A 25,174-nucleotide genomic window follows, 5' to 3' on the forward strand; every position below is an offset into this window, starting at 1 on the left:
TTACAATTTTTATTTTATTTTTTTATAATAAAAAATGGATATTTTAAAAATTTTAACAAGATTTAATCGAAAAGCCTAACGAATGGGTGACATTGCAAAAAATTAGAAGTTTAATATACTAAATTGAGAGTTTTTGAATTTTTACCATTTCACACCTTATGAAGCAGATGTCACTAGTTCGAAATGAAACAAAAGTTTAAAATAGGAAAATAAAATGGCAGAAGTTAATAGTGAGACATATTACAACATTATTCTTTCAATTATTTTTTAGTCATCTCTTTTGTAAATTCACTATTAAATTTGTGGACTCATATAAGTCTCACAAATTTAATTAGGGGTGGTATCAAATCAGAAGTCATTTTTGGTCAGTTAACCGAAATTGTCTGTTAAATCGGTTAATTCACCGATTACATTTCGATTATTATTTATTTTGAAAGTTTCGGTTAAACAGATATTTTGGTTAAAATCAGTTCGGCTAATCGGTTAACCGTGAATTTTTTTAATTTGGCCAAAAATTGATTGTTTTGGGGCTAAAATAGCTTATTGAACTAAAGAAATTTTAAATGGGCCCATTAATTAACATAATAAAAGCCCACTATACATATGTTCTACACTTCTACTAATAAATTGGTCCTATAATATTTATTATTGGTTAATTCGATTAACCGACAAAAAAATATTTATACTGATAAGTGATAGGCGGTTAACGTCGGTTTGCAGTTGATAAGTGACAAACGATTAATCTGTCCACTCCTAAATTGAATAATGGATGAGTGAATCCACTTGTAAATTTGCAAAAATTAAACGAGAAAAACAATGAAGACCACCAAATATATATATATACAGTAGATTGTGGGTCGTTGTCTAACATGAATTATATCCGTAAATCCCATGTGGAATGTAAAAAAGAAGTGGGATTTGAGGCAATTTCCCACATAATCTATCCATACGTGGCAGCGCATGAATTGAGGTTCAAATAAAGTTGGCCTCATCACCTCGCACCTTCTACTTGTTTATCTTTGGGTGAATCATTACATTATATCTTTTTATTTTTTATTTTAATAGTATTCCAACCTTAGGATAAGATAATTAAAATATATATCTTCTCGGTCCATAAACATTCATTAATTTAAACAAATGCTTAAAATAATAAACAATTAATTAAATGCGCATCTACAAATATTATTTATCTTTAAACTAATATCACATCATCACCTCCAAAGTCATATGTAGTAATGAATAAATCACCCAACAAACACCAATTCAATGATATTGACCACAACACACACACACACACACACGTTATCGTTTATACTTTTAATGACTTTGGCCTTTTCTCATTAATTGCTTCTTCTAACAATTTTGTTCTTTGGTCTCCTCCTCTCCTTTAGACTGAAAAATGTTAATAAGGTTTTTTTTTTTTTTTTTTTGGTCATGAGTTTTAAAATTATGGGTAAAGTCTACTTATCTACTTCAGACTACCATCTAATTGATAATGTTTCTCTTAAACTTTTAATTGTGACAATGACCCCCAAACTATTAAAACATTGTTAATATCCTCCAAGACGAGCAATAAGACAAAAATGCTCCTATAGATTTCTCAATAAGACAAAAATACTCATATAAATTCAAAAAAAAATTAATTTTTTTTAAAAAAAAGAAAAATTGTAATTTAAAAATAATATTTAAAAAAAAAAACAAAACAAATTTTTTCATTTTTTAATTTTTTTAACGGAAATTTTTATTTTAAAAAAATTATTTTGTTTTAAAATACAAAAATTTTTATTTAAAAAAAAAAAATTAAAACAAAAATTTTTTAAAAATGAAAATTTTCAATTTTTATAAAAAAAAAAATCGATTTTTTTTTTAAATTTTTTTTCTTATAAAAGGATATATATATATTTTTTTAAAAAATGGCCACCGGTTGGAATTTTTTTTTTGGGTTAGTTTTAGGTTTTTTCTAGAAGTTTTAGTAAATTTCTTTTTATTTTACTAAGGGTAATTTTGTCATTGGGGGAACATTGACAATTTTTGGTAATTTGGTGGAGACATTGTTATAATTGAATGTTTTTTGAGGGACATTGTCAATTGAATGATAGTTTGACGGGGGTATGTAGACTTTCTCCTAAAATCATAATTTAATCAAAATCTAAAATATAATAGTAATCTACCACAAGTCTAATAATGATTTTAAAAGTCGCATTATTTTTAGAAGAATACAAGATGAACTTCGATAATTACTCCTCTAGATAGTTTCCTTAATGTAAATTACTAGGGGTGAACAAAAAACTGCCCATCCAACTTTCGACTTGATACCAACATGTGTGGTGAATCAATTTCTAACAAAATTCGGTCGGATGTCAGATATCATTTTGCATTTCCAACTGCAGCAAGAAACCCAAGTTGGCTTCCAATAAATTCCGACCCAACCCGACTAATTTTATATTAAACAAAATTACAAGCGTAGAGACTGCCTCCTTGCTCAACTACCATTGGGTCTCTCTTGAATCTTCCTTTTCCCACTTTCCAGACATCTTAGCATCTTCAATTTCTCTCTCTTTGGACAAACTATCTTCGTATGTAATGACTCATGAAAAGCGCTAGCTACATATGTATTATTACTCTAAAATGACTAGTTAAGTTGCAATTGAAGCTTTATAAAATCGATTATAAAGTCTAGTCACTTAGTAAGGAATTAATGTGAGATTTAATACCCATGAACTTATTTATAATTTATCACTCTATTGGACTAATTATCTTTCCAATGTAATACTAATACAAGACTATGGTGTTGCATCGAATATTCGCATACGAGGATGCAAAGCATGTAAGGCCCCAAACTAATAATTCCAATAAATCACCTAAAAAGAAAAAAAAAAAAAAAATCCAATAAATCAGCATAACACTAACCATACTAACTGCTAACCGCTAACCATTAACTACTAACTGCCTATATATATAAAATAACTAACAACTTGGACAAGTGGTGACCCATGTGGAAAGAAAGAACTCCTTCTCCAATATGGATTTCAACTACTTTATATATCCAAGAACCCTTGTTAACGTCAAGTATGGGATGACTTGGTAAAACACTAAATCCCCTTAAGTACTCCTCCACGCAAGCTTATTTGGACATAACTAATAATAGAGATAATAAAATGGATGTAGGCATAAAACAACACAAGTATATATATATATATTTTTTTTGAATCAATAGGAATTCATTTATTCACTTACTATGGATTGACTTAAACTAGTTGCAAACTATGAGATCTAATCATGGAAGCTCAAAAAGCTTATAAGATCTGGCAATCTTAATTACAAAATAAATAAATTAAAAAAAAAAGAAAAAAAGAAAAGAAAAGGATTAAAGGCTCATAGATCACTTAAGTCATTGATAAAAAAGTATTGATTCAAAGAGAGGAATATAAAATCTGTGTTATAATAAAGAAAAATAATATAAAAAAAAAAAACTTTACGCACAAGAAACCATGTTTAAATTTGATATAATAATGAATTTTGATATATAGATACGTAGACAACCAGTTGTCTTCCTTTTCCAATCGGAAAAATAAGCTCCTACCACTTGCTGGGCCTGGGACTTGGTGATGGTCCTTTGAAGGCTTCGTGAATCCTTTGCTTCAGAGTAATCTCTCCCTTAAATGGTCTTGAATAGGATGACACTCTACAGCCATTTATGCTTTACCGATGTAGGGTGGCAATTTATATTAGCGTGTTGAGTTCAGTTCGTGTCAAAGCATGTATATAAAATTATATAGGCCAACCCTAATCCAATCAATTTAATTAAACAAGTCAAATCCCTTAATTCTAATTTCGTATTGAGTTCATGTCAAATTCGTGAGTTATGTCAAAATTTGCAAGCCATTATGTTGCGTGTAAGGCATTTGTATAATACTATAGAGGTCAACCATAACCCAATCCATTTAATTAAACGAGTCAAACTCGTCAACTTTAACATTTTAATTTCGTATTTGACTCGCGAGCCTCGTCAAAAATTGCCAATCCTATTCTTACGTATTGTGTAAGGACAAAAAAACTCAACCCTCTCCTCTCACAAAAAAAAAAAAAAAAAAAGGGGGGGCCAAGGAATTAACGAATTTATAGCTAGCAGAAAAAGCTTAAGTACCATTGATAAGCCTGAAATACATAAGCAAATGTTTATACATTATGGTCAATTTCACCTACTGGCATATAAAGCAAGGCAAACCAGGGGGCATATACACCTGATCTGATTGTTTTCTTGTAATCCAAGTGGACCAAAATCCTCCAACACCCATCCCCCAGAGAAGGAGAGAGAGACCATAGGCAGGCTCAGAGAAGCATCTTTACAACAAAGAAACAATTGCCAGTTGAAGCCTGCATTTGCATTCTAGATTTACGGACACAAAATTGGAGGGGGAGAGGAAATTCCACCTTGGAGAGAGAACACAGCCAGGCTCAGAGACACCAGCAAAGAAGCCAAGTGCCACATGAGTTGAAGCCTGCATTTGAGGTTTCCAGGGGGAGGCAACATTCCGCCTAAGCAAAAATCCATTACAAGGCATCCTATTTACAGCAACGAGCTATACAAAGATCCCAAAACACAAGGCCACCTACATTTTAAGGTCATCTAGAAGAACTGCTGGAGCCAGTGACAGTTTACTGCATCCTTCTGCAAGTCCTCCTTCAATTTGTTTACTTGTTGCAGAGCCTGCGTCAAATCCATTTTGTCTAGCGGGAGATCAGAGAACTCCTTCAAAAACTGGTGAGCCCGGGCAGCACCTCTAGACATCTCATCAGGATCACACTCTCTCTTTCGTTTGGATCCTACCTGTGGACCAGAATAACAAAATTACAAAGACATAACTGGAGAAAAGAAGGCTCCAACACAATCATTTGATACCATTTGCATTATTTGTTAAATGTTGCATTTTGGTTACTGATAGGTCGTTGGTTACTAATAAGGATATGATATGTGCTAACCAAATTGAATTCTTTTTGGTCTCAGCTAACCGAGTAGTGTACAAGGATATCTACACTTTCTTCCCAAAAAGGGGAAACTTTGAGCTGGATTTCCAAGTACAGAAAACCACGCTATATACACAGTATTCTTTTTTTCACAACTCGACTTAGAATGCATATATGCTTCTGAATCACTTTGTTTCAAATATTAGTTTGTAGAACACTAGTTTCAATTTTTGAATAGTGACCTGAATATTTTACAGAACAAAATTTTATGAGAATACATTTATTACTGTGCAAATGAAGATTGAGGAAATTCTACAATGCCTTTTCAGTTAGTTAGCTGGGGGAAATTGATCTCTTTATACGTTATATTTCCTGTTATCTCAAGGAAAAACCTCTATATTGAATGACACTTAAAAACTAATATATTTGGTATTCTAGAGCATTTAATCAATTTCATCAACTTATGGAGTATGACCTGGGTTTTACTTTAAAGTATATGCATTTATAGCTCATCAACATAAAATCAATCAAAAGGTTTGCATAATCAAGAACCAGTGCCAAAGCAATACAGCTAGTTACTGTCTTGCCATGAGCACTGAGATCATTACAGATCCCACCTCTTCTTGAGCATCATTGGAAATGATTGCAGTAGGTGAGAAATCTTCCAATTCAGCAGCCTTTTCTCTAGCAAGGGCAACTACGCTTTCAGGGAAGTTTGCAAATTCTGCAACATGGATACCAAAACTTTGATCACAAGCCCCTGGCTCAACCTGGAGAGTATGGCCAAATAAAGGGGCATGAGTGCATACAGTTTTGCTCAAGCATTCGAATAAGCAAGAGGGATTGAAGCAAATATCTTGGAGTAATTAGGGAAAAAAAAAGGAATTATTACTCTCAAATCTTCTTAAAAAGTACCCCAAATTTATCTACACAGTTCGGCAAATCTGTGAACGCTCTTCTCAATGGAAGTAAATAACTACTTTTTATCAACATTTAGACTTTATGACACAACATGTAAATATGCGAAATCACATTCAAACATTGCACTTGCAAATGCCATAATACTTTTTTTGTTTTTTTGTTTTTTGTTTTTATGCCAGATAACTACAAAAAATTTAGAGCACAAACAGATTGAAATGAGATATTATGACAATTGACTTGCTTTTCAACAGAAAATTTCTGAAGTAAAATTAAAAATGTCTTTGGCAGTCATTAGTCCTACATATTTTGTCATCCTTGACTATTTGGAGGGTTTAGGATCCTTGGTCTAAGCCCCTCGTTTGTAGTCTTGGCTTTTCTCTCTTTTTGGTTGAACTTTATGTCTTGGTGAGTCTCCCTTTAGTTGCAGCACCGCCTGTGTGGGCTCAGTGCCTTGCTAAAGCTCGAGCTATACATTGTGACTGGGAATCTCAAGTGTGAAAAAAAAAAAAAAAACGATTTTGTTTGTTCTTGGTCATGGTCTAGTTGGTTATCACGTCAGTCTAACACACGGGAGGTCTCCAAAGGTCTCTGTGGTGGTTGGTGACATCAATGGTGGCTGGCGAGTGTTGCAGTGGCCATGTACATGGTGTCAGGTTGGATGTCTTGCTTCGTGGTTGTCGTTTGGCTCCGTGGCAGTCGTAGTTGGTGTCGCCAGCGAGATCTGATCGTGTCCAGCAAGGTCTGCCTATTTGTGGCGAGTTTCCGGTGTGTTTTTGGAAGACGAGGGACCCTGTTTGGTTGCTGGTCGTTTCTATTCCTTTTCAGGGATAAGGACGCAGTTAAGAAGTATTCACACCAGTTTCTAATTGGATCTGGTTCCTTCACCTTTTTGGTGTGCTGCGGCCAGTTCAAATTAATCCTCAGTGTTTTCAACCGAGCCAGTCCGGTTCAGATCGGTTCACCTTGCTTATTGGTCAGTTCATTCCAGTTTAGTGTCTTCTCTACTAGGTCCAGCTCTCTTTCTGCCAGTTCATCACCTTTTCAGCCGGTTCTGTATCTACTTTGGTCAGTTAAGTGTTATCTTTCAGTTCAGTGGTTTTCCTTTCAGGTCAGTACATTCTTTGGCCAGTTCTTGCTATTTCTTGATTGGTTCAGATGATTTTTCAGCTGATTCAGGTTTTTTGGCCCATTCAAGTGGTTTCTTAATTGGTTTAGGTGGCTTATCGCTCGATTGGGCTACATGGAGCAACCATCAGGGTTTTTTGCTTAGGAGTACTAGATTAGTGTTTAAAAGTTGTTGTCGTTGGTTGACTGTTGTTGGTTGTATTGATAATCAAGCCAACGTTGTTGTTGGTTGTGGTTGACCGTTCTTGGTTGTATTGATCATCAATCAAACGTAAAATGTTGGTTGTATTGATAATCAGTCATGGGAAATATGATTGTCGTTGGTTCTTGATCATATTGATCACTAGAATCATGATCGTCGTAGTTGGTTATTGAGATCCAATTGACCTTAGTGTTTTGCAGTGGGTTTTGACTGGCTCTCGGTGTTTTCCAGTGAGATTCGGCCGCTCATTGCAGTCTTCCGGCGAGTTTTCAATCGGCATTGAAGTTTTTGGTGAATTTTCATTCGGAATTGGCTTTTTATGGAATTTCAGCCTGTTTATGTTTGGTCTGGAGCATTTTGTTGTTTTTTATTTTTTAATTTTAATTTTTATTAGTCTTTGTATTGTGTACTCCAAGTTGTTCCAACTTGAGGGGGGTATTATGATATGTTTTTCGTTTGCTTGTTTCTTCCAAGCTAGGTTTATACGATATATTGAGGGGGAGTGTTGGGGTTTTGAGAAGAAGGGTATTTTGGTCATTGTCATATTTCTCAAAACCTATACAATAAGATGTGTGAGCTAGACTATGTAATAGTAACAAGCCTCAACCTTCTGTCTAAAACTTTCATGCAAACTACAACAGAAGCCAACCCACTAAACCACTACAAACTTGAAATTCCTAAAAAAACAAAAGGCAGGTGAAAAATCTTATCCGCTTTTGAGGTGATTGTAAATCTCGTGGGGTGACTCATGGCATTTTTGAAGTTCTTGATTAATTGTATTTTTGAAACAAAATAAAGACTAGTATTGACAATGATAGAAAATAATTTGCCACTAAATTCATGCAGTACAAAATTAATAATATACATAATCAATCATAAACAGTTCCTTTCATCATACAAGACTATTTTAAATTAGAAACACACTTTCCCTCATTTCCATATTTTCTCGGTTTTTAGAAACAACCACCTACTTCTCAATCCAAAATCGACCATTTTTATGCTAAGAAACAAACTTTGCATGTTAAAAGTGAAAAAGAGATAAACTGACTAGTGGCAGTTGGATTCGTGATAAAGAAAAGAGCACCGTAAAATAACCAACATATTATCAGAGTGTGAAGTCTACCTTATAAAGCATAGTCAATTTGCGACTTGACGAGTCAATGTGTGCACTAACATGGTAGTTTGCCACACCAACAGTTTGCTTCTTATGGGGTTCATGATCAGGACTTTCATGAGCTAATGCAGTCAGTTCATGAAAGTGGGTTGCAAATAAAGTAGGGGCTTTGATCACTTCAACAAGATGCTCACAGATGGCCCAAGCTAAACCTGAACACCAGAAAAAGACTTTTGATGAGATGTTAGTTGAACCCACAATGAAGCCTAACTAAAATTAAAAGCATACTTCAACGGACATGATCAGCCAAAACAGCCAGATCATTATTCTGCAACCAAAATGCAAGAAAGTTACGTGACTTAAAATTACTGTATAAACCACGCATCAAAAATTAAACTTTAAAATGTCTGAATATTAGTTCTTAGAATCAATATTTCTAAAAGCTTATGCACAGTAGTAATCCAGGAATAATTTGAACAAATGTACTTAAACAAAAGCCTGTCAAATTTTCAGAGTACCAACTATTGCTATCATGCAATTAATTTATTGACCACAAATAAGTAGTTTCTCTTTACGAAACAGCTCAAAATAACCATCTGCACTTTGATGAAAAATTAAGAAATTTTGGTTATACAATAAAGACATCACTAAATAGAACAAATTGTCTGCAATAAAGTGAATAGGCTTGATTAAACTAAGCAAGGTAAACATACATTAACCCTATATATAAATTCAGACATTTCTTATTAATGGTCTGCCAGATGAGCCCACATGAAAATAGTATGACTGCCTGGATGAGTCAAGCACTACTTGTATTTTATTCTTTTGAATAAATCTTGGAATGGATAATTAGTACTTGGCTGTTCATGCATCTTAGTTTCTATGACTACCACATGGTCATTGATGCCTTATTCACTGTTTCACAATTAACTTTAACATCACCCAGCAAGAAAGAGTAATACACATTAAACATTTCCACGCTAAAAGGTTTTGCATGAAAATGGAAATATTTCTGAATTGAAAAGATCAACAGTTTTACACTTATCCCACAAACAAGCACAATTTTTCAGCAAGAGCATGTTTCTTAGAAATTGAACAGATATGGATAACAGAATAATCCATTTCCACAAAGTATACACAGCAGGGTAAATAAAATTGTTGCAGAATTAAAATCAAACAGGTAAATTTCTTATGAGACTATAAAATCACAGTAAAAAACCTCCAACCTGAATTAGGTGCAAACTTTTTACTAAGTGATTGTTTGATAACCTCAATCAGCACTGAAAATAAACATTTCTGCATTGAACTATTCTCTATTGTGTTTCACACATTTAATTTTATTTTGTAGATCTTTCATAATTATGAACAAGTCGGTAACACTCTATGTGATACTTGGGTGAGGTTGTTGCAACCAGGACTTCTGCCGTGAGAATATAAAAACTAGATAAAGCATCAACCAAGGCTTGGTAAAGTCATGCTTAGTTGCAATAGTGTTTGGGCACGGTAGCACAAATGAATTGTATCTCCAGGGGCAGGGGTAGTTAAGGGTTAATTATCTTCTCACCAACAAGGCACATTTGGCTTAACTCAACTAAGCCTTAATCCAACTACATGACGTTGAACGTGTATTATATCAAAAGTGGCTTGGTTATAGAAAAATGAAAAATGTGTAGTGTTACCAGTGTATGAGATCTGAAAAATATATATATATATATATATATATATATATATATATATATATATATATATATTTCTGGCAGTCAATATACTTCTTTTCTTTTGGATAAGCATAAATAATTTGCAGTTAATTATATTTTTGAACCATCCACAAAGTGGTCTGCGAAGAAGCTAAAAGAGAAGAACAAGCAGTGTTATTCAGTCAGATTCTAAATGTGTTATTCTGTCAGATTCTAAATGTTCTCACAACAAAAATTCAAGTGAGAGAGAGAGAGAGAGAACAGTACATGATCAAGATAGGAAACATGAAGCTAGAAAATAGGTTCAAGAGAGACCAACCAAATCCATCGTAAGTTGATGTCCCGCGGCCCAACTCGTCAATGATTATCAATGACTTATCTGTAGCTCCTTTCAATATTGATGCAGTTTCAAGCATTTCTTGCATAAAGGTAGAAACTCCACGTAACTAGAAAGAAAAAGAACACACTTCATTGACAAGGACACATCGTTTTATATTCCTCCCAAGTCCCAAGGCAATCAAGTAATATTTTCTACAGTGATAAAAATCAGTCCAGAAATTGTATAACCGATGTATGGCAACAGAAAAACACACAAGATGGCCATTGCCATGGAATGAGTGTAGGAATCTTGAGAATCCTACAAGATCTATTTGTTCTTTTTCCTTTGGCAGATAATCAGAACTTCACCAATACAAATCCGATTGAGAGGTCTACAAGAGATCAGAAATTGTTGAAATATAACTACATGTTTCTTTTGTTCTTTCCCGGTGATCAGAAAATAAAGGAATAGTTAATGTTATTGTATAATTAGTTATTGACAAAATACTGACTTAGGGCATGTTTGAGATTACGTTTGTGGACCTCAAAAGTGCGTTTAACACCCTGAAAGCTCGTTTGAAAAAAAAAAAAATGCCCGTTTGGTAAAAAAAAATTCGAAGCACTTTTGAAGGTCAAAAAGCTTAAAAATTGCCAAAACGCACTTCTGACAAAAGCTTAAAAATGAAGCTTTTGCCAAAAAGCGTTTTTTAACTCAAAAGTTCTATTTCTCAAACGTAATCTCAAACATGCTCTTAGTCTACCCTATTTCATTAGATTCTGGATGTGATGGACAGTTCCAATAAAATTCAAATGCCTAATGAATTGCATCATATTGCTTGAAGAACTTCTCTCCCTATATGTAAATGTTTCGAGAAGTATTATGCAATACAAAGGTTAAATCAGAGTTACTGCTCCAAACATAGTTCCAAACCAGCCCACAGCCCATCCTCCTAAAATAATATTGGGCCAACCCATATGTTAAGCAAATCAAATTTAAGTGACCTAATCACTAAATTTAACGGGCCATGTTTGGGTTAGGCTCCTAAACCAGCCCAGCTTGAGACAAATCCAAGAAAACATTCATTTCATGCAATGTTACAATAAATTAACTTTTTTGATATGCATACTTTGAAATAGTTTTTATGTTAATAACATTTAAACATACAAATCAGTAGTAGGTAAATAATCAAGAATCTGTATTAGCACCCTATTAAAGGCGTAGTAGTTTACACCTTTAATGGTTCATTTTTCTACTTAGTAGGGATTCCGCTTGTATACTTACTGTGTACTTGGGTTGCGCCACTCTGTGTGTTTTTTTAATATACATTACTTATATAGAAAAAAAAAAAACACTGTAGTAGTTTACATGAACGATTTAGAGAAAAGTTAGAGGCTCATTACTATTGTTCCATAGCCTACCTCAAACATCCTATTATATAGAATAATGCTAAAAGGATGACTAGAGTCCTTGTGTCCTCCTAAATGTGACTTGGCTTTTAAAGTTACTATTGAATTTGAGATTATTATTGGATTTTGATCTATTAGTGATTTTAAAAGCCAAGTAACATTTGGGAGAACACAAGAGCATCACTCTATTATATAGGTTTGAGAAACATAACATTGACCAAAATACCTACAAACCCTAATAACTCTCACAACCCTAATAACTCTTCTAACACTCCCCCTCAAGCTGGAATAGCTTGGAGCACACACTACAATCTTATAAAAAACAAGAAAACGCACTAAACCAAACATAAACAAGCTGAAATACCACCAATGTAGGATTGATGATCAATACTCCAACAACGGTCAACCACAACCAACAACAATGTAGGATTGATCATCAATACAACCAACAAAGAAAAACCAACAGCGATCAACCAACAACTATGACAACTTGTAAATATTACTCTAGTACTCCCCCTGAGAAACAAACCTGATGATTGCTATGTGTAGCCCAAATCGATACACCAGAACCAATTAAAATACTATTTGAACGAGCTGAAAAACAACTGAATTGCTGAAAAATTATTTGCACTAGTCAAGAAATAGCAAGAACTGGCCAAAGGATGTACAGGACTGAATGGAAACCACAAAACCGATCTGAATATGCTCTAAACCGAAAAGAAAACCATTGAACTGGTCGGAACATTTTCTGAATTGGTAGGGAAATCACTCAACTAGACAAAAATCTACTGAACCGGGCTAGAAACAAAGTGAACTGGATAAAACACAACTGTACCGGACAAAACACTACTGAACCGATATGAATATGCTCTCAACCAGAAGTAAAATCCACTGAACCAGACAAAACTCCACTGAACTGGCATAGCCGAATAAAATACCATTGAACGGGGCATGGAACTTACTGAACCGGTCAAGAAAGGCACGGAACAGGTCAAAACCCTACGAATTGGCTCTAAAAGGTACTAAACTGGTCTCAGAACACTCTAAACTGGGAGACAAGCAACTGAATTGGACAAAGAGTTGATGAACCGGCCAAAGGGAGTGGAACTGATGACTGAGCCCAAACAACTTATCCAAACCAAGAACGTAGCTATCCTTATCTAGGATAAGGGAATAGCATGCACCCAAAACCAAACAGGGGTCTTCCCTGCTTGTGGAGACGCTGCCGGCCACTGTTTTCAGTGACGGCTTTGTCGCCGGCACCACAGAATCGTCGGAAGGACCAATGTACACCTCGCTTCATCAATGCATCCCGTGTAAATCTAAAGCTCTGATACGATGTCGTAGTTTGCATGAATAGTTTAGAGAAAAAGGTAGAGACTCATTACTATTGTTCCATAGCCTACCTTGCACATCTTATTATATAGGTTTTGAGAAATAAAACATTGACCAAAATACCCACAAGCCCTAATAACTCTCATAAACCCTAATAACTCTTATAACAAAAGGTTTCAAGCTAATGTCTTCAATTCATTATAAAAGAGGACACTCATGCACATGAATAATCCAACCCAAACACTCAGCAGCGTTGGTAAAAATATTTTGATTAACACAACTTGCATCAAATATCTCAAACTGATCTGTTAATGTTAGGGTCCCAATAATTTATTTTGAAAATTATAATCAATGCAAGACATAAGTACAACAGATAAAAAAATGAGAGTAAATACATACTTTTTTGAGATTGGACACATTGTTGTTGTCACTTAATAGTGAAATAAGTCTGCAATTTAGTTGCTTTTACTGTTGATGCAGCATGTATAAGAGTATAGATGTTTAAAATCTGAATCATGTGATTTTTCCTTTTGAAATTTCACTAATATACTTATAGTTACTTATTCTTTTTCTTTTTTGTTTTTAGTAGGTGCAAATATTAGGAATACACTGGAATAAATTCAATAAAAGAGATCTGAAATACATTATTCAATATATTCAGCAAATGTTTCTTATATTTAATTGTAGAAGGTGGGACTGTGAAAGCGGTAAAATATTCAGTGTAAAAAGGAAATGCATAACTATGTTTGTTTAGGCCCATCCAGACAAAGCACAACTCACTAGTTTGTGAGTGCATAATTATTCAGTGTTTCAAACGTTGTACCAATGCTGCTGCCTTGATCATCAATATTCAGCACAAAAGCTTGTGATTGATGAAAAATAATATATATACCAAAGAATGAAAGGAAGTTATAAAAAGTATTCCATTTTCTGAGGTTCATTAGGTGGCAGCGCAGGCAAGAATAGATCGTGGAACAAATTTATTATATTAGGGTCAATTTAAGGAGTCAAAAATAAATTGATGCTGAACTCACTTGGCAGTCACCAGCACCCACACGAGCAAAAATGCAATCACGTACAGAAAGGCTAGCTTTGTCACATGGAACAAAAGAACCAACTTGTGCCATCAGAATATTCACACCAACCTGCAAGTGCAAATTATAAATAGACAGATGTAATCAAACCCATACAAATCTCAACTAGTAATTGCGGAGTTCATGGGATCCCATTTAAAGAGAAAAAGTGGTAACTAGAATAGAAGAGGTGTCAATATGTTGAAACTCGTTAGTGATGAGGTGTTTTGGTGAGGTGTCCCTATGTGCTGTCCTAATCTAGAATACTGTAAATTCTTATATAAATAATTAATGAATGGTAAAGGGTAAATGACATACAAACTCTAATTTTACATCATAACAAAATCAAACAAAATCGAATGAATTGGTAACTAGAATAAATGGAGGTGTTCAATATGAAAAAATCAAACGAAACCAAATAGCAAGGAGATCAATCCCTTAGTTGGTATTCATTACCAAATTATCAGAAGAGTAAAATACAAAACTAGGATCTTATAGTTACATGGATGGAAGCAATAACATAGTAGTTATTTAGTTGCAACTAGCAACAACTGATAGAGAAGACGCAAATAATTGAATAATCAATCACACCTGCCGAATAAATGTGGATTTTCCACCCATGTTAGGCCCAGTAATGATTTGGAACCAACTTTTCCCCCTGACCTGATTTGCAAGGAAAGCCAATAACGAAAAAAATTAACCATTCTGATTTAAGATTGTAGAAAAAGAAAATGTTTCCCAGTATCTTATAAATACCCACAAGTTTACAATCATTTGGTATAAAATTCACCCAGTCTTGAGCCTCCACACAAGGATGTCTGCTCCCTTCCAAGATAATATCTCCTTCATCCTATCATAGCCAATATAATCATAATTCTACAGTGGGGAAGTGAACTTTTCTAAAACGGGGAAAAAATCACTAATCAAAGAAATCAAAAGCAGCAAATAACTAGTAACTAATTACCGAAGGGGTGATGACTGGTCTTGTGTAGGGAGTAGGACAGCTAGAAGCCAGATCAGCAAAACTAAGTAAGACATCCAACTCAGAAAGCAATCCAGCTAAAGAACCAAAAACCTGTAGAGGAGAAGTTTTTTCAATCCACAACAGTAGCCCAGAAGCAGCAACAAGAAATTATAAAGTATAATTACCTCAGAGAATGTTGCTGCAGTTTGAACTACTCGGTCGACCAGCTCTTTCTGACAATTCTTATACTCCTCAAGTTTCTTTTGATACTGGTCACCTAATTTTTTAAGCTTTGTATTGGTAAATTTAACTCCGTCCTTTCGGGTTTCAAGGACAATAAATTGAGTAGTGAGCTTTTTCCTTATTTTTGGCTCCTCTTTCTTTGTGATTCTAAAAACATGTCCAAACTGTGTGCCCCTATCTAACTTTAACGCCTTATCTAGGGGCAGATCAAGTTCATTAGCAGTTTGTTGATGTAAATTGTGTATTTGGCGCTCCAGTGACTCTTGTTCATCTTTCAGTGCAGAGAGTGCAGAATCATAACTGGAAGAAATCATGTATTCCCCATTCTCAAGTTGATCAAGGTCAACAGAAGCTTCTACAAGGCCAATGAACTTATTCAGGTGATCATCATCAGTCCAGCACTCTAGGGGATCCAAATACCTGTCCTTGATCAGTGAGGAAAATTGTCCCTCATAATGTTCCAGGGCACTTTTAATGTAGGGAAGTCTTATACTTGTCTGCATCCAGAAGATGTAAACCAAATTAAAAACAGAGGCACTTTCAACTACTGGATACAACTTGCGACATAAACATGTAACTAACTTCAAAGGAAAGCAAGTAGGCTGCACTTAATGCTGCAAAGAGGCATTATGGTAAACTCAATGCCAATAATAAGCAAAATAAAGAGTTTTATAGCTTGCAACCCACTGAAGAAAGAAAATACATCAAGATCACCAAAACTAAGTTCATGAAGATCAATCATCACTAAACTTTCAGTATGAGCTGATATTCCATTACAGCAGGGCCTATATTAACATTCTTAACAAAAGGAAGTAATAGTTAAACAAAATGTGTAAGTAAGCATCATTAGTTAGAAACCAAGTACTGTCGTTAGTGAACAACGTTAATCAGTTTGGAAGAAGAAAAGAAAAGAAAGAAGAGATTTTAGTTTGCTTGTTGCGAGCAATGACAAATACTAAACAGCCAGACCAACACCACCAGGATACTGCTGAACCCTACCAATTACTAACGATAATATAATAGAATCTACCTGGTATATAACAGAATCTACCTGATAAAGTTTTACAATATGCTGCAAACCGGCTCTTTTCTTCTCAAGATTGTGCATCAGTCGCTCAACGTCTGATATTCTTTTCAGGTGCTGCCTCAGATCTTGACGAAGTGCAGCATCCTCCACAAATGCTTGTACCAAATCCAACCTGGAGTTGATTTCCTTTACATCTAATAAAGGCTGCTTCAGCCACATGTGCAACAACCGTTTTCCCATTCCAGCAGTACAAGTTCTATTCATGAGACCAAACAAACTGAAGTTTTTGTTGGCATCTGTCTTGCTTTCCAGGACATTCAGTGCCCTCATAGCAGCAAAATCTAACCTCATATAGCTGTCGAGATTATACCTGCAGATTGTATAATTTCCATAATTGCTATCATCTACAAGTAATTCAGCATAAGACAGTAATGCCCCCAAGGCACCAGGTGCAAACTCAAACACAGAAATTAAGTCTCGAACCGGTTCTTTAGAACCTTTAACAAGCCTACCAAGATCCTCCACTAAGTCCCTTGCTTTGAACTCAGTTTTCTTTCTCTCAGTTAACATCACACCACATCTAGTCAAAGCATCATGCAAGGTTCTACTTTCACTGGATTTGACACTCTCAACAGGTAGAAGGCATTCCTTACAACCAAGAGCAACTAAAGCTGACTCCACATTTGTAAATTGGCTATCGTCAAGAAATTCAGCCAACCCAAGTACTCTCTTAGTTAGATCAATGTAACCTAATCCAACAGTGCACCCATTTTCACGGAAGTTGGGTGATAGTGCAACAACAACAGGGGAATCCTGCATCTCATTGTTGGCAAATAGAACATCTTCAAAACTGCCAAGATTTCCAGGAGTTCCACTTTTCACCAGTCTCCAATTTGAACCACTACCCTCATAGAGCTCAAGAGTATGGTCTGTTCTCTCCAAGAGAAGATCGCGGGTAATTGTTTCGAACATGTTTTTACTAATAGTTACACTTGAAAGGGCATCAGATCCACTACCCAATTGTCGCAAAGAAGTAGTAGTATGATAGTAGGTCTTTGCAATAAAAGTTGCATTTTCACCATGAGCAGTATAGTAGTCCTGAATAATTTACACAAACAAATAAAAAATTGACAACAAAATCATGCATATAGAAAGAAAAAGGTGAAAAGTTTTGTTGTACTTCAAGAAAGAAAGAGGATTTCCCATAAGCCAATAAAAGACTTATAGTTACCGTTAGAGTGATGAGGTGCTGCCTTCTAGAAGTATTCACTCCTACAAATACTATGTATGAATGAAAAAAATTGAGAATTTTGGAATTACTACATTTTCTTAAGGTGCCCGCTCTTGTGTTACTAAGCATCCCATTAGTCATTTTGTTTCCACTCATTTATTGTTTCCTTTTCATGCCTTACTTCCCAACTATCTGCCATTTTTATCCTAAGACAGTGCATGAGGCTTTATCTAACCTGAGTTGGAGGAAAGACACAATTGGGAATGGAGGTCCTTCATCAGAATAGAACTTGGGATCTTGTTCCTCTTCCCCCGGGTAAGATGGTTGGTTGTGAATGGGTATACATAGTCAAGTTTAATCTCGACGGCTCACTTGACCCGTGGACAACAAGGTTAGTTACCAAAAGATACACATAGACCTATGGTGTTGATTATAAAGAAACTTTTTCCCCTATTGCTAAATTTCTTGTCATTTGGAGGATGACAATGCAATTTGGCAAATGAACATTCAAGAATTATGAAATCAATTATTTATTTATTTGTTGTATGGTTTACTTTGATAATTTATAAAACACAGGAGGCAGGAATTTACGCTATGAAAAAAAAAAAAGCCAAAAAAAGAAGAAGAAGAAAGCAGTAACCGCTAGAAAGGCAAAAGGTCAAGTTCTCAAGAAGCACTAATCACCTCGTACAAGTTGAGGCAAAAAAGGGAAAAAAAAAAAAAAAAAAAAAAAAAAGGTAACAAGAGCAAACAAACATTAAAAGGTAACAAGCACGAGCAAACAAACATTAAAAGGTAACAAGCACACCCAACAGGAAATGAAGCGGAAAAAACTTATAAATATGAACTGACCCTGCGATCAAAGAACCGTACAGCCCTTGGGTCCTGCAATAGAAACAGGCAAAATAAGCAGAAAGCTTTAGGTTTATTAAAACATTTTTATCTGCCCTCTTTTTGGTTAACAAAAGAACTGATGTAGAGAAGCAAGTTAATCTGAATCTCATGCTTCCTGGTGACTTTGATTTCATATAATGAACGTAAATAAGGATAAATTATGATAGGGGAGGGGGGAATCACCCATTTTGGTTATCAAGATTGACTGGGCATCACCCATTTTTACACACTTTGGTAGGCTTTTAGTCAATAGATTAGGGAGAAGCATTTATGAGAGAAAATAACATTGAAATATAAACTCAACGATTTGACCTTTTTTTTTTTTTTTTTTTTTTTTTTTTTTTTTCTCTTATATATATATATATATATATATATATATATATATATATATATATATATATTCCTTCAAATATCAGAAAATATATATATCTTAATCATTTGGCTCTAGTAATTCATGCAAAATGTAAAAATATTTCAATATTTGTTATTAGGAGATTTTTGTAAACTGTTTGGATCAATAAGGAAGCCCACCGATGCGTGTAAAAATGGGTGAGGCGCTATAAATCTTGATGGAACGCTACTCTATCATAGTTTATCCCAAGAAGTAAATGCACTAATCTAAAGTAAGCAGAAGAATCGCCTTCAATCTTTTATCAATTTTTTTAGGGGCCATTCTCTACATTCCCCGCGCAACACAGAGAGTCAAGCCTCAGTATCTGTTCAATCACTTATCAGAGTTGTGCTTTCCCATATGTGAAGAAACAACAAAGACAAAACACCTTAGAAGCCAAATTTCATTTGTAGCCAAAGTTCATTTCTTTCTCTTTTTGCTCCATTTTCCCGGCAACCAAGCAGACAACTAGAATTTCCACAAAAATCTCACAAATCTAAACCCCACATATTGGGTAAGAGCATAAGAAACTTACATGGGGTATCGCCTTGAAGAATGAGAGAAACCCCTGAGCCTGCTTTGCATCTACCAATAGCACAACAAAAGTAATCACAAAAAAAATCATCACAAAGTTTCACCAACTCACAAAATTAATCCCAAAAATAGAAATGTTTTGGGCAATAATATCAACCTAGTTTCAACTCAGGAAGCTTGTTCTGCTCCTCAAAATTGTCTTCCATTGCTGTTTATCTTAGGGTTTCTGATCTCTCTTTTCTGGGACAAAAGAGAAATGGCTTTTGGAGTCTCTGTACCAAAAGGGGGTTTTGCAATTTATAGTGCGTACTCTGCGAGTGCATCTATATGTAGGGTCGAGATGGCGGGAAAGAAATTGGCGGGGTTATTTTTGGGGGCGCGTTCATAACACGCGCCAAGGCCAGGCCAGGCCGGGCCGAGCCGAGCCGGTTAAGTCTGCCCAAACTCTGTCCATGGGTGTTTATCTTGGGCTAACTGTGTCTGGGTAAGGGATTTTGGCAGCGGGGCAACAAAATGGCATAGTGGTATACTTCCCAATTTTTTGTTTGTTTTTGTTTTTTTAAAAGATTCCCAAATTATGTGTTATCATAGTATTTTGGCAACAAAATGGAGAAGTGCTATACTTCTCAATTTTTTTTTTTTTTGGAAAATTATACTTTACCCCCCAAAGTTTGAGCTGATTTTTAATTTGACCTCAAATATTTCAATTTTTACAATGTACCTATCAAAGTTTCAAAACTTTTTAATGTGGCCCATCCATTAACAATTTTCGTCTAATTTAACCGCAAATTGGTGACGTGCCAAGCACGTGTATTTTTTTGTTTGTTTTAAATTTCCAAACAAAAATGCTCCAAAGTCAAACCAAAATAATAATAATAATAATAATAATAATAATAATTGGGGGTGGCTCCTTTTGCCATGGAGGTGGTTTCGACAACCCTCAAATCCTTTGGGGATGGCTCAATTGACTAAGGGGGTGGCTCAGCAACTCCCAAATGGTTGAATTGGGGGTGGCGGGATCTGGCCATTTAGGGGTCCTTGGCCCTTTCCACCCCAAAAGGGGTGATCGAAACCACCCCGATTTGGCCCCTTGGGGGTGGCCGACTAGGTGGTCGGCCAGCCCCCATGAGTCGTGGGGGGTGGCGAGATCTGGCCATTTGGGGGTCCTTGGCCCTTTCCACCCCCAAAGGGGTGATCGAAACCACCCCGATTTGGAGGGGTGGCCGACCACCCCCCATGGGCCATGGGGTGGCACGCCACCCCCAATCCGGTCAAATGGGGGTTGCCCCCCATGGGCCATGGGGTGGCACGTCACCTCCAATCCGGCTAGATGGGGGTGGCCAGTCACCCCTCAAAATGGCCAAAGGGGTGGCTACAACCAACCCCATTTTTTTTTTTAATCATTTTGTTGAGTTTTTTTTTTTTAATAAAAAATAAAATTGTAGGGGTAATTTAGTATTTTTCATTATTTTCGTTAAAAAAAAGTGAAAATGGTTAATGGATGGGCCACAATGAATTTTTTTTAACACTTGTGGGGTGCGTTGTAAAAATTGAAACATTGAAGATCAAATTGAAAATTGGCTCAAACTTTGGGGGGAGGGGGGTAAAGTGTATTTAACTTTTCTTTTTTTCTACTATTTTTGGATGGTAACACATCACTTGGGAACTAACATTTAGAAAAAATAAACTAGGAAGTGTAGCATTTCTCAACAAAATTGCTGAGTTTGGCTGCCAAAATGAGCGAGTTGTTAAAAACTTTTTAAGGAGAAATGTTATGAGTACAAATTTTTTTACAAGAGATGAATGCCAAAATGATGTCGAGCCTATTCATTGATATCGGTAGAATTTTTCTTGATCAATTATTGTGATCATCATTAATAAATAAGCTTCACATTACGTTAGTGCCCAATTTTTAGTACAAAATTTGATACTCCTAACATTTTTTTTGTTTTTTTTGTTTTTAAGTACAATGATGCACATGTAATTTTATTACTATGTAAATTTGAGATGAAACATCATGTATACTAAGAGCCTGTTTGGGATTGCGATGAAAAATAAAGTTTTTGGATATAGCTTTTGTCAAAAGTGTTACTACTGAAAAGTTGCTTACATGTTTGATAATTACATGTTTTAAGTACTTTTTAAAAGTTAATGATGTTTGGTAACAAAACTAAAAGGGGTAATTACCTTTTTCCCCTATCAACTACAACGCATTGTCACTTTGCCCCTATGAACTGATAACCCTACTGCCCGACCCTATCAAACTACCATTTTGTGCCCAAAATCCCCATTCCGTCACTCAAAAGCGTTAACTTAGAAGGTCAACCCATTACATGCGCCCCACACGCCATCTTGAAATTTTCTATCCTACGTTTTCCCTCATCAACTACGACGCATCATCACTTTGCCTCATGAACTGACAACCCTACTGTGGGTAAAAATGGGATAGAAAATTTTAAGATGGCATGTGAGATGTACGTGACGGGTTTGACTGTCTGAGTTAACGCCTTTGACTGACGGAAGGGGGTTTTGGGCACAAAATGGTAGTTTGATAGGGTCAGGTAGTAGGGTTGTCAGTTCATGGAAACAAAGTGATAATGCGTTGTAGTTGATGGGAAAAAGGTAATTACCCCAAACACTTTAGGTTGAAATCAATCATTTCTTGATTTGAGTGCATGGTTGCATGTTGTCATTGACTATAAAAGAGCTCTGAATCAATGAGACATGCCTACATTCATAGTTTTGATGTTTTGTTGCATGGTGATTTAATCACGATACATGCTAAGATATGAATTTAATTCATAACTAAGCAAAAAGGTGATCCATGGGTCTAACCATTATTTTCACCTTAATGGGTATTAGCCATGGGTCCAACTGTCACGGGGCTAATTTTTCACCTTCAACCAGCCACGTGATGGCCCTAAGCAACGCACCACACAGCGCCTTAGGCAGCCAACTCACCCTCACCAACTTGAGGTTAGTGGGAAGCCAAGCACAGCACAAGCACAGCACACTTACTTTTTACGGGAGCAACACCTCCCAACCTTTACAATTCACTCAACGAATCTGTACAAGGACGGACTAGGGTCCACAGCACACTTTGGAGCCCTTAGTCTCAACACCAACTCAGCCCTAAGGCTTACAAGAGATACATGAATGACCCAGCCACCAAGGCTTTACAAGACAACAATGAAACTCTCACACAGCCCACTGTTTCTCACTACAAAGTCACTCAGCACTCCCCCAAGTGTGTGGCCCTCTTCCACAGCACTTGTCTGTTACAAGCAAACCAGAATCTCCTATCTAGCAGCAAGCAACATCGGCCTCCAGCAGCACTTCGGCAGTCTCTAGCATTCACAAGCCTTCTCTGCCCTTGGTACTCCTTCAGCTCACTTTGAGCTCTCAAGCTACAGCCAAGCTTTCTCTCTTAGCTTTTCTGTACTCTCCAGCTTCCTGAGACTTTTCAGCCTTCCAACTCCACTGCAAGGCAATCATAGCACCCTGGCACAGCAGGTCTTCTTGAACAAGGCAAGGGCACCATGTGGCTGATCCAGCAAGCCACACCATGCTCAACAGCACCATCACTTGGGCAGGACAGTGCCACCACGTGGCCACTGCCTGCAGGCATTCCTCCAGCATAACTCAAAGGCATCTTGGGCGCCATGTGGCCCCTCTCAGCAGCATACTGCACCATGGTCCAGACAGACAAGCATACAAGGGCCTGGGCCACGCCCAGCCCACTCACACAAGCCATCCCAGCAATCCATGCGCCCCACAGCAGCTCTTGGGCCAACAGCAACATGCCCAAGCACCTTGACAGTGCATGGGCCACTCCCTTTGATCCTTTGCAGCAAGCTTTAGCCTTCTCCAAGCAGCATCCTCAACCTTGGCATGCCCCTTCATGCCTTGGCTTAGTGGCCAGCAGGGGTGCAAAGCACTCATGCCCCTGCTGCCACACCACAGCCACATTAGGGCCGTGACAAACCACCCCCACTAGATGAAGTCGACGCCCTCGTCGACTGTGTGGGTGAACTCTCCGGGGCCTTCACCCGGTCCATTCCAGAAGCTAATTGAGGCAACTCCATCATGGCCTCAGGTTGCACAAAATTTTCTGATGGGTGCCCTTCACCTTGGTCACCCAACCTTTCATGCTTTGGCTGCGCCTTGGCCACAGTATCATTGGGCCTTTGCAGCCACCTCAGCTTCTTTTCCTCTTGCTCACGCACTTTCATCTTGCTTGTGAGCTTCCATTTCCGGCCTGTTCCCTTCACTCGTGGTGCGTCCACCACTTGAACACAGCTCGGTGGTACCATCCCAGCTTGTGGTACCAATTGTAGTGCTCCTAACTGCACTTGGAGGGGATTCATCCTTGCAGCAACTCCAGCTCCTGCATCCTCCTCCTGATCATCCCTGATCCTTAGAGCATTCACTTGCTCTTTCTTTGGGCAGTCTCTTGCCCTATGTGGTCCACCACATATGAAGCAACCAAAGTCCCGCTTGCCTTTGGACAGCTTCTCAGCATCATTGGGCTTGCCTTTGCTCACTGCATTGGCTTCCTCGCCCTGCTTCCTCTTGCCATTGTCCCTGAACTTGGACTTGGCCTTGGGCTCCTTCTCCCCTTCACCTTTCTCTTGGTGAAAGTCTACCAGCCCATCTGCGGCAGCTATGGCAGTAGCCACATCTTTGACTCCCTGCCTCCGCAGCTCAAGTTGTGCCCACACCTGTAGGCCAGACATGAAGTTGTACAGCTTGTCTGCTTCCGACATGTCCTTGATATCCAGCATCAAGGAGCTGAACTGCTTCACATACTCACGCACCGAGGTAGTATGTCTTAGCTTCTTCAGCGCATCCCTAGCAACCCACGCTGTGTTGCAAGGCAGGAACTGATCCCTTAGCTCCTTCTGCAACTCCTTCCATGTCTCAATGGATGGCTTCCCCGCATTGGCAGCATCTTCCAACCGGGTCCTCCACCACAGCTTAGCATCACCTGATAAATACATCGAAGTGATGTTTACCCTCTCATTTTCTGGAATATGGGCAGCTTTGAAGTACTGCTCCATGTCCCACAAGAAGTTCTCCAACTCCTTGGCACTACGAACACCAGTAAAGGGTAACGGATCTGGCACCCGCAGCTTCCTTGGGACCTCCCCACCACTAGGAGTCCCACTTATGGCCTTCTTGATCACCCCAAGTTCGGCCTCATACCTTGCTGAGAATGCCTTCATCTCATCTTGCAAGGCCGCAATCTGCTCCAATAGCCCTCCATTGCGATGGACATGCAACTCAGCTTGCTCGTCTAGTTGCTCTCCCACCCGTTGCAAAAGCTTTGAAGACAGCTCTCCAAGGGACTGTTGCATAGTCTCAACGTCCCTTTGGGCCTCCTTGACCCGCTCAAAGAGTGTTGAGGAGGAACCTTCTTCCTCTGGCACTCCAAGAATGGCTTCCAACCGAGCCACCCTATCCTTCAAGTTCTGTGTTGTACCTCCCGTCATGACTTCACCACGATCTTGTGTACTCAGCCGAGGCTCTGATACCAGTTGTCACGGGGCTAATTTTTCACCTTCAACCAGCCACGTGATGGCCCTAAGCAACGCACCACACAGCGCCTTAGGCAGCCAACTCACCCTCACCAACTTGAGGTTAGTGGGAAGCCAAGCACAGCACAAGCACAGCACACTTACTTTTTACGGGAGCAACACCTCCCAACCTTTACAATTCACTCAACGAATC

At 37.4% G+C, this 25,174-nt stretch overlaps 1 protein-coding gene across 3 annotated transcripts; it reads right to left on the minus strand.

Moving 5' to 3' along the window:
• Positions 1-4,126: 4,126 nt before the first annotated feature.
• On the minus strand, positions 4,127-19,905 carry MSH2 (MUTS homolog 2). 3 transcript variants are annotated; one of them, XM_088518275.1, is made up of 14 exons: positions 19,602-19,905; positions 19,446-19,495; positions 18,478-18,510; positions 16,419-17,492; positions 15,310-15,864; positions 15,125-15,235; positions 14,921-15,010; positions 14,752-14,823; positions 14,122-14,232; positions 10,347-10,473; positions 8,340-8,542; positions 5,586-5,738; positions 4,618-4,831; positions 4,127-4,502 (listed from the first exon to the last, which is right to left on the minus strand). In XM_088518275.1, exons 1-13 carry the CDS (start codon positions 19,648-19,650, stop codon positions 4,631-4,633), a joined length of 2,829 nt encoding a protein of 942 aa, XP_088374401.1. In that variant the 5' UTR covers positions 19,651-19,905; the 3' UTR covers positions 4,127-4,502; positions 4,618-4,630. The 3 variants fall into 3 exon arrangements, with proteins under 3 accessions (XP_088374401.1, XP_059453269.2, XP_088374402.1); XM_059597286.2 differs by having other exon boundaries at positions 4,127-4,831; XM_088518276.1 differs by lacking the exon at positions 18,478-18,510 and having other exon boundaries at positions 4,127-4,831.
• Between the last annotated feature and the right edge of the window lie 5,269 nt (positions 19,906-25,174).

Source organism: Corylus avellana, chromosome 7 (assembly GCF_965113065.1).
Source record: "Corylus avellana chromosome 7, dhCorAvel1.hap1.2, whole genome shotgun sequence".
In the NCBI taxonomy this organism is placed as follows: domain Eukaryota; kingdom Viridiplantae; phylum Streptophyta; class Magnoliopsida; order Fagales; family Betulaceae; genus Corylus; species Corylus avellana.